At 44.7% G+C, this 13082-nt stretch overlaps 1 protein-coding gene across 9 annotated transcripts in view; it reads right to left on the bottom strand.

Annotated features, from left to right (window-relative positions):
- Positions 1–9861, bottom strand: part of LOC119886063 (butyrophilin subfamily 3 member A2-like) — a 52532-nt gene extending 42671 nt beyond the window's left edge. For 2 of the 9 annotated variants that reach the window (XM_038696555.1, XM_038696560.1), the window contains exons 1-6: positions 9463–9860; positions 6196–6531; positions 1411–1446; positions 605–883; positions 279–416; positions 94–162 (exon numbers count right to left, since the gene is read on the bottom strand). In XM_038696555.1, coding sequence (XP_038552483.1) covers positions 94–162; positions 279–416; positions 605–883; positions 1411–1446; positions 6196–6531; positions 9463–9748 — 1144 coding nt within the window. In that variant the 5' untranslated portion in view covers positions 9749–9860. Of the gene's footprint in view, positions 1–93; positions 163–278; positions 417–604; positions 884–1410; positions 1447–6195; positions 6532–9462 lie in introns of all 9 variants that reach the window. The other 7 variants (XM_038696556.1, XM_038696553.1, XM_038696557.1 and 4 more) reach the window with 7 other exon arrangements.
- Between the last annotated feature and the right edge of the window lie 3221 nt (positions 9862–13082).

Below are 13082 nucleotides of genomic sequence, written 5' to 3'. Positions count from 1 at the left end.
TGTGAACCAGAGGCCTCATAAATAAATAAAGGAAGCTTAGTGGATTATTTTTTTTTTTTATGTACAAAACGTAAGGGACGCCCGGTAACTCACCTGGTGGAGCCTGCAGGTTTGATTCCTCCCCTCTTTTGTTTTTCTTCCTGTTTTTCTGTTTAGCTGCTCCTGTCCAATAAAAGCAAATCAATCAATTTAATAAAAAAGAAAATTGAAGAACATTGTGACATGAGATGGTTTTTTAAGTATCTGTTATGTTGATAGAATCCATTATATAAACTGACCTTTATTACAGCGTACTGTGATGATCTTTGTAGCTACAAGAAAACCTTGAACTGCAGCAAGAATTACAGCTCCCAAAAAAATTCCACCCAACCATCCTGTGACGTCCCCTCTGCTGCACGTGTCCTCAAACAGTTTCTCTGAAACACACAACAAAACCTAGAGTCACACTCAGAATGTAAACTGTATATCATGTACAGCACGCTGGTTATTACCTACACAGAACTACTACTGAGGCGGCCATGCTGCTAAAGTCTATGAACATTAAAATAACACTATATGAACATCAACAACTATTTTCAGATAAAACTACTAAAATGAATCTCACCTGGCAAAGTGATGTTATTACTGATCATATGACCGATGTCGTCCTGCTGGACTACACAGTGGAACTGGTTGGTTTTGGTCTTGGTCACAGTGGTTTGGAGGGTGATGTAGAAGTGACCTTCTCTTTCTGAGACCTGTGGCTCCTCAGCAGGAAGTTTGTTTCCAGCACTGTCCTGCCACTCTACTGTAGGTTTAGGAAAAGCACCTCTAACTTCACACTGCAGCAGGACCCCAAACTCTGTGACATCAACTATCGTGATGGACGGCTCTGCAGCTGCACCTGTGAACACAATAATAAGAAAATCATGTAAACAGAACACTACAAATGTAGTTTCCATTCAAATATAAAACTCAGGGTTTCAAACTTAAAGACAGATCAGGAGAAACTAAGTGACTCTTGACTGACGTCACTGATCTCTACATCTGCAGCGTGTGTGCTACAACTTAGTGACCTTAGAGCTGGGTAATATTCAAGACGTTTGACAGAACACGTTAACGCAGACATTGTCCTTTATCATAATGAACCAAGCCAACACAACACCTTCAACATCAGCTTCCACTGATCAGTCTGACAGTGTTGCTGGTGGCTACAGGTAGTTTACCTACAAGTGCCTCTGAGAAAACAGCAGCAGGTGTGTGTTTGTGTCTCTAAAGCAGCCAATAAACAAAGCAGATGTAGAGATCAGGAACATCCAAATGTGCAGAACCTGCTGTGATGGTTAGTCAACATGAAGGTCCTGCGTCAAACGTTTAAATGATACTGAGGCCCAGAGAGTTGTAGCACACATGTACAGATCAGTGACGCACCTGTGATTTCGTTTAAACGGTTTCTGAAGGTGAGATCTGAAAGAGAATATCAACAGAATTAGAACATTAATTACTGCACAGTGCAGGGTGATGTTATGAACTAGTCATGTGTTATTAGACTAGTAATTTTAAATAAACAGCCATTTGTGAATATTAGGGGTGTAACGATACACCAAATCCACAGTTCCCCTTCGAGGGAACTCAAACTGCGTCGGTGACGACACTATGGGAACGCCCCTGGGCGTGGCAGGGCTGAACTATGAATGAAACTACTCCAATCCTATTGGTGTTACTAGAACGGTAGTGTGTGACGGCGTAACTGGAGGGGGTATATAAGCACGCTGGCACATAGGACACTTCTTTCTATTCAGCAGGCACTCTGGCTATGTTTGGAAGCTCCATTTTCCTACCTGACATTGAGACAAAGCAGCAGAAGATCATGTCAAAGCGATTCCTACAGTGTGTCTTCCCTTGTGAGCGTTTCATCACGGATACCCATAGGATGTGCGTCTCATGCCTGGGGATGTCGCATGCTCAGGCGGCTCTCGAGGGGGCTGCCTGCGACCATTGCGAGGCCCTGCCCCTGAGGAAGAGCGGCTCTCTTCCTAGAGGATGGTCGGATGCGCTCCCCTCGTGGCACAGGCCCCGCGGTCGCTGAGGCGTCGCGGCAGCTCCGATCCTGGGGATCACAACGCGAGATCGCCGAGGGTGCCGGAACGGCTGAGGCCTTTTTCCGGTCCTCGTCCGCGGAATCCTCCTCCCCTCGTCGGGAGCCCGTTTCACAGTTTCTCCCACTCGAGGGGCGAGTCCGGAAAGGCTGACACAATCTGGCTCTGAGGAGCTAGCTGTCCACCTGTCTCCCGCACGCATCGAGTCCATTTTATCCTCAGTGACCAGAGTGCAGTTAGGCCGCGGCATCACTGTGAAACACTTTCAGAGGGTGTTGGGTCTTCTGGCAGCAGCGTCCAGTATAATACCTTCCGGACTACTGCACATGAGAGCCCTGCAGTGGTGGCTAAAATCCAAGGGATTCTCCCCGAGGGGAAATCCGCTCCGTCTGATACGGGTTACGAGTGGATGCCTTCGTTCCCTGTCCGTATGGAGGAAGCCTTGGTTCCTGTCCCAAGGTCTGTGTTGGGAGCAATCTGTCGCCGAACAATTATTTCAACAGACGCCTCACGCACGGGATGGAGCGCGGTCATGGACGACCGCTTCGCGAGAGGCTCCTGGGAGGAGCATCATTTCTCTTGGCACATAAATTGCCTGGAAATGTTGGGGGTTTTCAGAGCTCTGAGGAGTTTTCTGCCCGCTCTCCGCAGTCGCCACGTCCTTGTCAGGACCGACAATACGGCGGTGGCGGCCTATTTTAATCACCAGGGGGGTCTGCACTCGCGCCCATTATGCAAACTGACACATCGGATCCTCCTGTGGTCCCAGGAGAGACTGCTGTCCCTCAGAGCGATGTACATCCCTGGGACCCAGAATCAAGGAGCAGACCTGCTGTCGAGACAGGGGTTGAGGCCCGGGGAATGGAGACTCCACCCCGAGGTGGTGGAGTTATTATGCGAAGATTTCGGCCCCATAGACGCGGACTTGTTTGCGTCCCGAGAGACGGCACACTGTCCCCTGTGGTTCTCCCTATCACCCCGAGTAGCCGAGGCTGCGTCTGTATGCGTTTCCCCCAGTCGCTCTGCTCCCGGCGGTTCTGGAGCAGGTCCGCCAGGACGGCATCAGCCTACTACTAGTAGCCCCGTTTTGGCCGGCACGAGTGTGGTTCTCGGATTTAATATCGCTCCTCGAGGGCCCGCCCTGGCAGGTCCCTCTGAGGAGAGACCTGCTGTCCCAGGCGGAGGGCCAGATCTTTCACCCTTGCCCCGCCCTGTGGCAGCTATGGGTCTGGCCCCTGAGGAGGCGCAGTTCTTAGAGGCGGGTCTGACGACAGGAGCAGTCGAAACGCTGCTCAGCTCCAGAGCCCCGTCCACGAGAAGGATGTACAGCCTAAAGTGGAATGTGTTCACCACCTGGTGCAGATAAGGGGCGGTGGACCCAGTTAACTGCTCGGTAATTGTGATACTCGAGTTCTCAGCACCGTTTCTCCTTTGGCCTCTCCCCGTCCACGCTCAAAGTATATGTGGCTGCCATTGCAGCATTCCACGCCCCTCTGAGTGATGGGCCTTTGGGGAGGCTTCCGCTGGTCATGCGCTTCCTCCGTGGAGCCCAGAGGATGAGACCCGTGACTCGTTCCAGGGTTCCCACCTGGGACCTGGCAGTGGTTCTCGAAGCGCTGGCTGAGGCCCCCTTCGAACCCCTGGAGTCGGCTGAGGCCAAGCACCTGACCCTTAAAATGACCTTTCTCCTCGCTATCACCTCTCTGAGGAGGGTGGGGGATCTCCAGGCACTGTCGGTGTCTCCCCCATGCCTGGAGTTTGCCCCGGGGAGGGTCAGGGCCATCCTGCACCCTTGTCCAGGTTATGTCCTTAAGGTTCCGGCCAGACTGGCAGGGTCCACGGTGCTGCAGGCGTTTCATCCCCCACCTCATGTGACGGCGGAGGACGGGAGACTTCATCTGCTCTGCCCTGTCAGAGCACTGAGTATTTACACTCTGAGGTCTTCCCGGTGGAGGAAGGCAGACCAGTTGCTGGTGTGTTTCGGGTCCCCCAAGGCTGGGCTACCCGCTTCTAAACACACCATTAGCAACTGGATCGTTCAGACCATTTCCCTGGCCTATCAGGTGCGCGGTTTGCCTTCACCTATGGCTGTAAGGGCGTACTCTACTCGAGGCATGGCGGCTTCTAGGGCCCTCCTCGCAGGGGCGTCACTCCAGGATTTGTGTGATGCGGCTGGCTGGGCCACCCCTCACACTTTTATCCGGTTTTACAGTCTGGACCTGCCTTCTGCACCCGGCACCCGTGCTCTCTCCTCCTAGTTGTGCCGTCAGGTTCTGCACGCTGGGGGCAGGCGGGGTTTCGATGCGGCCTAAGTGGGTATCTCGTTCCCATAGTGTCGTCACCAACGCAGTTCGAGTTCCCTCGAAGGGGAACGTCTCGAGTTACGTATGTAACCCTTGTTCCCCGAGAAGGGGAACGAGACACTGCGTCGGTCCACCACACCTCACCCCGCCTGGAGTGCCCTGCTTCATAGAAAGGGCTAATGTGTCCTATGTGCCGGCGTGCTTATATACCCCCTCCGGTTACGCCGTCACACACTACCGTTCTAGTAACACCAATAGGATTGGAGTAGTTTCATTCATAGTTCAGCCCTGCCACGCCCAGGGGCGTTCCCATAGTGTCGTCACCCACGCAGTGTCTCGTTCCCCTTCTCGGGGAACAAGGGTTACATACGTAACCCGAGACGTTCGGTTCATATCAAGGTGCAGACTAGGTGTGTGTGAGTGTGGGGAGAAGAGCAGAGGAGCAGATTAAAGTAAATCAACACTAAACTAAGGTGGAAAATTACCTACTGTTAATACAAATAGCCCACAATATACACCGCTACAGAGCCCACCCTCCACCGGCCGCCGCCACCCACAGTTGCATTGTGTTCAGCAGTCTGCGGAGCGGTGGTGTCGTGGTTCTGTTTCTCGGATCCGCGACACGAGACCGTGGACTTTAGGTGTCGCGATTTCAGTCAAGACCAAAACTTTGGGAATATCAATAAATTGTTTTTGCATTGTCTGATTTATTTGTTAATAATTTATTCAAAATAATTCCAGAATTAAATCAACATTTTATTTAATCTGAAAACAAATCATTTATTTTGATTTAGAATACATGATAAAGATAAAAACCTAAATGTTCAATTACAACATTTAGTTTTTTGTCAAATTAACAAAACATTTGGGTGAGGATGAATTAGAGTTTATGTAAATGTAATCATATGCATTTTGTTGAAGAAAACTCAAAAGTAGTTAAAGTAGAGCACTGAACAGAAGCAGTTAAGTCACCTGAGATCAGATGCAGAGCAGTCAGAAGAAGCAGAGGCTCAGTTCTGACATGATGTGGAGACAAAGATCAGGCAGGCCAAGGAGAGGTAAAGCAGGAAGAGGACAACTAGCATGTCTGATTATAGTTTCTTATGAGGAAAGAAAAGAACAAGTAGAGGTAAAGGAAGAAAAGGGGGAGAAGGAGAAAAAGGTGTCAGGTAAATGTCAAGAGCATCACTGAAAGTACAGGAGGATGAAACGACAGCTGGAGATCTGGACGAACAATATAGATTAACTGTATGTAGTTTCTATGGCTCTAGGAATAATTAGTTCATCCAGTGTTTAAAGTGCATAAAACAGCTCTGCCAGCCTGCTCAGCATTACTGGAGCTTCACAACTACGAAAGGATTTGAACTGGTTTTCTGCCACCGGACTCCTGAGAGGGAAAGCAGGCAGTGGACCAAACCACTGTGAGGCACGAGAGGGGGGACTCAAAATGTTTCTGAACTTAAAAAGCACTTTTACTGCCCTGTTTGCGTTTTTATTGTTTTACCATTTACACAATTATTATAAGTATATATGTAGCCCGTCAGACTGAACGAGATGTTTATACCGGCCTTGATGCAAGGCAGGAGCAGCCAGCTACTTTAGCACGGCTCTACTGTTGTTTGCTTCGTAACGTTCAGTTTAGATTTTTAGTAATTTTACTGATACTCAGGTGAAAGTGTCTCCTGGTGTTTTGCTCTTTCTGTGTCGGAGTTTGCTCGCTCTTGAGTTTGAGCACACGCCTGGTTGCACTCTAAAAACTGCACCGCTAGTGGTCGCTGAAAACTACATAATGCCCCTTTAATGAAAACACTCACCAACAACAAGCTGAATGTTGAATATCTGTCTTGGCTGAAGACGTGGAAAATCACAGGTGTAGTCTCCTCTGTCGGTCACCTTCGTATTTCTGATGATGATGGAGGCGTTGCCGTACTTCAGCTCATCTTGAAAATGTGAGACGCGACCTTTGAACTGCTGATCTTGACCTATACGGCCGTTGTTGTAATGAAGGCCTCCATCATAAAAGAAAATCTCCTTCCGACCATCTTTCTTCCAGTCAAAGAGTTTCTCCTCAGCGTTCTCCTTGGTGCTGAGGGAACAGGGTAAAATGGCGTCACTCCCTTCTTTCACAACCACTCTGACGTCACCCGACCCTGAAAGAAGAAGTTTATTTTAGTTATTGTGTTCAAACAGAGATCAATCAGGTTCAGACAGAACATCAGATAACACATTTACATGTCACCTCAATGACTCTGAAACACCAGTTTATAAACACGTTAGTTAGTCGGCACATTATTTATGTATATATATATATTTTCATGTTGGCGTCATTTAAGAATATTTAAGCTGACATTAGACAGTAGGGCTGTTTCAGAAAGCAGGTTCATCAAACTCTGAGCTGATTGAGCCTGAGGTGGGAAACTCTGTTCCAGAAAAGTCGATCAGAATTAGTTCAGTCAACTCTGAGTATGTTGAAGATGGAAGTGCATGTGTAGGCATAAAAAAAAGCCACCGTCAATGGAGCTCCGATACTACGATTCACCATGGCAACAGGTAAATAAAGAGCCCCCATTTTAATTGCGTGGAGCTAGAAATATGAATGCGTGCCAACGCGGACCATGATAGGCTCTAAAATGCAGGAAGAGGGAATCAATAACTTCACAATATAACATTTTAAACACATTTTAATTTTACGCTACATTTGATTATTTTAAATCAGCTGTAACCAGATGGAACAAAATGCCCGTGGAAAAACCTAAAGATGAAAATATTAATCAAACAGATCAGAAGCAGTTTTCTCCATTACTTTGATGCTCTGTTAGAACAAATGCCTGGTTTTAAGAACAGGTGACAAACACCAAAACTGCAAAGTGTTGTTTTCTCTTAACTCTTCATACAAACAACAAATCAGAAAGTGTCTAAATGAAAAACTAATGAAAAGAAACAAAACCCCTTTTATTCAGTCAAAATTTAGCTCAGGGAAAACAAAACGCACACAAACTAACTTTGGATGGATGCACTTTTGTTTGGGCACAATGGATTTTTTTCATGAACTACAAATACTAGAAGAAAGATTCTTTTTTCCACAAAGGCTAAAAGTCAAACAAGTTCAAATAAAGTAACTTAGTGGTGATAAACAAAACATGAACATATGTTTTGTCATTTACATCAGGACATAGATTTCCATCCACATCACATTTAAATGTTGTCTTAAAGTCACCTCTTTCAAGAACACTTCCTCTGAGCCGCTAACATCCAGCCTGCACTTCTTCTTCATCTCTCTCCTTAACATGTGCTTGTCTTGACGGCACCATTTGTTAACTCCTATTGCTTCCCACAGGTATTTACCCCAGTGACACCGTAAGCTTTAATATCTCTTACTAACATCTAGTGTTGCTTGTAGATCTCTCTGACCTGATGCTTCTATGTTGTTCCTCAGATGTAAGTCGATTTGGATAAAGGCGTCTGCCACCTTAGATACAGTAGTTATTGATGACAAATCCAACCTCAGTAACTACAGTGATCTCTTTACAGATGAAGCCCATGATACTGAGTTTACTGGCCGTTACATTTGTGGTTGTATCAAACACCACATTGAATAAAATCACTTTGACTGGAGAGATATTTTCAGATTAGTTTGTAGTCACGTCTGACCTGCAGTGACCTTCACGTTTGGCCAAAGATACTGTACAATTACAATTTACAATATTTGGTAACTGTTCTCTCCTTTTGTAGCTAACCCGGCCAATGTGTCTGCAGCTGAGTTAATGATTTAAAATGTATGTAGTGATCACTGCTTCAGTGTATTTGCAGTCTTACAACACAGTTAGTTACCCCAATACAAAACTTCAGCTGCAGGGCTGTTGTGTCCATGAGCAAGTGATGTACATCTAAATAGCTTAAAATTTCCTCCACCAAGAAGATTTCACATCATTTGGGACCATTATTTTTACCATGTGTGTGAACAAATAGTTGGAAATGCAGCAGATAATAAATAAACAACAACAACCAGAAAGCATAAGGACTAAACTTGCTAAATAATTTGTCTGGGGAGGAACTATAACCAATAGATTTTGGAAAAGTTTTTTAGTTTCCATCCTCTCTCCACAGTGATTTTACATTCATGACACAGCACCCAAGCCATTTTGGGCCCCACGTCAAGCCTTTAACGGCAGGAAACCCCTGTTAATATGACCTCATAATCATTGTAGATAAGACAGTTCATGTGTGCCTTTTGTGTCTCAATGTAAAACTTCTTTAGCTTATCTGTAGAAATGAATATGAAAATAGGCAACATGAGAACCACCTCCCTTAATTACCAAGCATTTCATTTGCACAATAATCATAAAGAATCGTCTCCTCTTTAGTTTAAAATGACTAGTTTCTTTCTCATGTATGCATTTACATTTACTCATTTAGTTTCATGCAGTTTTGTCCAGAGTGACCAGAGCTCACACGCCTCTGGAGCAACTTCACGTTGTGTTTACTACGTCATCACGCACATAGAGCCAAAAACATAGCTGAGCAAAAAGAAGTCAAGGGGAGGGGCGAGTGAGTGAGGTTAGCTGCCACTAAGCGGCATCACTTTTTCGAGCTCTTTGGGAAACGACAGTCTTCTCTGACGTCACTTTCTGCCGCTCAGACAATCAAACACTTGGAGTCACGCAGCTCTAACAGCAGCTTTTCACTTACTGTATGTTCCGTATAGAACAAGGAGAGCAAGCGAGCAAAGCGTTTAAGTGAAAACATCAGCCGCTCCTGAATGAATCTGGGGGACACTGCTGTTGATTCCTGGCGTCAGTGGATTTCAGGAGTCACCTGGTTGTTCATAGAAGGAGCCGCACGACATAAACAGTCGCTACACAGAATGAAACGACGTCTGAAATGTAACTTCTTAAAACCACAACTCTGCAGTGGGAATGAAATAAATATTTAGTTCATGGAAACCTCTTGGTGGCCATTAAACAACAGTCGGCATGACAGCTCCCAAAATAATGAACATCTAATGAAGCAGTACCGGTGTCTGTCGCTTGACCAAATGTTGTGTTATCATTACCTTTAAAGTTACGCATTAGCTTTCTTACCGTTTGTATCCATGTGTCCAGGAGTTATTCCAGACACAGTCAGCAGGCAGAACCAGAAGAACAGAAGCTCCAGAGCTTTCAACTGCAACATGTTAGATAAATTACTTAAAACCAAAGTTACTGGACTTGTTAACTTGTTCTCAGCCCCTTCGCTCTTCAAGTGCGTTAACAGAGTGCTGAATGTGGACGTTGCGTTCAAGTGCTCCTTGTATGATCCCATTTCCCGTGTTGTGAAGTCGCTCTCGGTGGGTTCATGTGCTTTTACATGGTAAAGTGGAAACAACATGAACGCTGAACTTTCATTAACATTGTCGTCAAAGTGTGCTGAAAAAGTGCTAAAATGTTCTCTGCTTTTCCGAGTTGTTGTTCCGACTTCAGGCGGCCGTTAAATTAATTTTCTCTGTCGGGAAAAAACTTTTCCGATTATTCCCACATAACTTGAATCCGCCAAAACACGCCCTCTGACTTCTGCCATCTCTCGTCCACCAACCAATCCGCCACCTCCTCTCTCCTCGCCCGTTTACGTTGTTGCAAATGTAAACCTATCATGTTCTTCTTAATCTTCTTCTTGTAAGATTCCGGCAGTGTGGACTTTTATGAGCGTATTACTGCCCTCCACAGGTCAAAGTTTGAACTAAATTCTTACATACAGTCCTGTGTCATGCAAGAATTGAAGGAGTGCCTTGGAGATCAGTTTATGCTCGTCACTGTGCCCAAACAAAGATAAAATAGAAAAAGCCTCAACTCCAAGTCCTGACAGTTTATTAACGAGTACATTTCTTTCTGCCTTATACTTTCTGCATTCCAGGAAAACATGCCCTATTGTCTCAAGACTCCCACATTCACACAAGCCTGAAACATGCTTCCCTACAATGCACAGAGAATAATTTAATCCACAGTGCCCCAACCTCAATCTGCACATTTTAACTGAGTCCCTGCGGGACAAAATGTTACATAAACATCTCTTCCTAACTTTGGGTTGTATAGAGAAGTAGTGTCTGCCTCTAATTTCGTTTTCCCACCCTCTCTGCCATTCTTTTATTAAGCCCTCTTTAATTCTCTCAATTCCACTCTCCCTACTGATACATGGACATCTAATTCTCTTCCTAAGCTCTCTTTTGCAATATTATCCACTCGTTTGTTCCCCCTCACCCCAACGTGCCCAGCAAAAACTGATGTTGCAAATAAACCTAGTTCTAAAAACCACATTCAAGATGTCATTTACAATGTCAGGTCGGGCTTTAGATTTTCCTACTTTCAAATTTTCTAGAGCACCTGTAGAATCAGAGCAGATAATGACTTCTCTAGGTTTGACTTCCTCAATCCAACAGACACCTTGCTGGGAAGGTACGATCACACCCACTAAGTTTGACCCAGTATTGTAACCCTAACTTAATGCGTCTTAACCATAAGGGCATTTCTCCCATTTCAATGAGTAGGGCAGGGACTGGGGAGGTTCTAAAGGCCCCACAGCAAAGCCTCAAAGCCCTTGCCTGCACCACATGTAACCTATCCAGAACAGTTTTGGAAGCAGATCCATACACAAAGCTCCCATAATCTAGAGCAGATCTAATCATGACCTGAAAAATTAGCAGCATCGTCTCCCTATAAGCCCCCAACTCACACCCAGCCAGACTTCTCATTACATTCAGAACTTTTTCACACTTCAACACAATTTTATCTACATGCACAGCCCAAGTCATACGCTCTTCAAACCAAACACCTAAAAATTTAAAAACCTTTACCTTCTCCAATGGAGATCCATACATATATAGCCCTAGATTAGGTAACTTTCTTTTAAATCCAAATACTATATATTTAGTCTTAGAAGCAGAGATTTTAAAGCCCCATGTGTTCCCCCATTCCTCTACAGATACCAACACTCTTTGAATCTGTTTTAAAACAAACTCTACATTACGCCTTCTTTTCCAAATGGCCCCGTCATCTGCAAATAAAGATAACCTGAATCCTCTTTCTACTTTACCAAAGATATCATTGATCATTATATTAAATAACACTGGACTTATTACACTTCCCTGTGGGGTTCCATTCTCTATGCTCACAGTCTTTGAATTAATACTACCAACCTTTACTTGCATTGTTCTTTTCATTAAAAAATCCTTTATCCAATTAAACATTCGTCCCCTAACTCCCAAGTCAAAAATTTTAATCATCAATCCCTCCTTCCACAAAGAATCATAAGCCTTCTCAATATCCAGGAATGTCAACTTTTCTATATTGTACCCCAGTCTTAACAAAGGTTGCACAACCCCCGCCTGATCTATCAGGCCTATCTAATCTCAAACATTCATAACCTGGAATTACAAAATCTAGACAGGGCTTTAGCCATGTCTCTTGGATACATATCAAATCTGGTGCTTCTTTAAAATTATCTACAAACCTTTTTAACTCCTGACCATTTCCAATCAGACTCCGGGCATTCCATTGAAGAATATACCACATTAAAACATTAATGAGGGTCCTCATCATTCACCTCACTAACGTCCTCCATACTGCTAGTCTTCAACAACTGTGATCTGTCTATACACTGACTTTCCATCATGTATTGATGCAACTTTTCTGGCAACTGCTTTATACTCAGGTATCTTTCGGCTGCACCCACCACTAACCTAATGACGTCTGACCGGTTAGTTGCTTTCTTAGTACCCACCAACACATCAGAAACAAAAGACAAAAATGACTCCTTACTAACAATTAGCATGTCAGATGAAGATGCAGGTGGTAGATTTGGCACAGAGACCTTGCATCCTAGCACCGGCCTTTCCCCAGGGCTTCCATTTCCGCTTTCTCTAGTCACTCTTTGAACTGCCTCTGCATATGTTACTTTGTTCTGATCCTTCACAACCTGCACCCGCCTAGCTTGGACAAAGTGCTCACAGCCATAAAACCCTGCTGCATGATCCCCATCACAGTTAGGGCACTTAGGAGTCTCTGCCTTACAATTTTGTATGATATGATCTCCACCACACTTTGCACACTTTCTTTTGCCCCGACATGATCCAGCAACATGTCCAAACTTCTGACAATTATAGCAGCGCAGGGGTGGTTTAATGTACTCCCTCACTTGATACACCATACTCCCTAGGAACACTCGCTGTGGTAGTACACCATCTTTAAACGTTAACAAAATAGGCGGATCCCCACCTCCATCTCTACGTTTAAATCTTACCACATCAGTTACTTGGGCCCCCTTAACATTTTCCAAGATTTCCTTCTCAGACAAGCCAGCAAACATTCCATATACTTGACTCCCTGATTGCTTCCTCTAGGGACCAAAGTCTCCACCTTAACCACCAATTTCCCAACACCTCTAGCATCATCATACTGTTTCCTATTTTTGCAACAAACTCTTAACATTCCATTATAAAATATCTTGGCCTGAAAATCCTTGCATATCTGACTCTCCAAAGAATTATTAACCTTTAATGGGTTAATTTCCCTAAATCCTGCATCTCCTTGATTAGCTCCCTTGACTTTAAACAGCATAACTAACTTTATACATTTATATATATATACAGTATATATATTCCTGTTTGTGCACAGCTTTCCTGTCAAATAAATAGATTTACTGAATAAAAAATCTAAATATCAGGCCAGGA

Source organism: Micropterus salmoides, unplaced genomic scaffold (genome assembly GCF_014851395.1).
Source record: "Micropterus salmoides isolate LMB-PRFRI ecotype aquatic unplaced genomic scaffold, ASM1485139v1 Ms_hic_scaffold_4, whole genome shotgun sequence".
In the NCBI taxonomy this organism is placed as follows: domain Eukaryota; kingdom Metazoa; phylum Chordata; class Actinopteri; order Centrarchiformes; family Centrarchidae; genus Micropterus; species Micropterus salmoides.
Note: the sequence above shows the minus strand (reverse complement) of the source record. Positions and strands in the feature narration are given on the sequence as shown.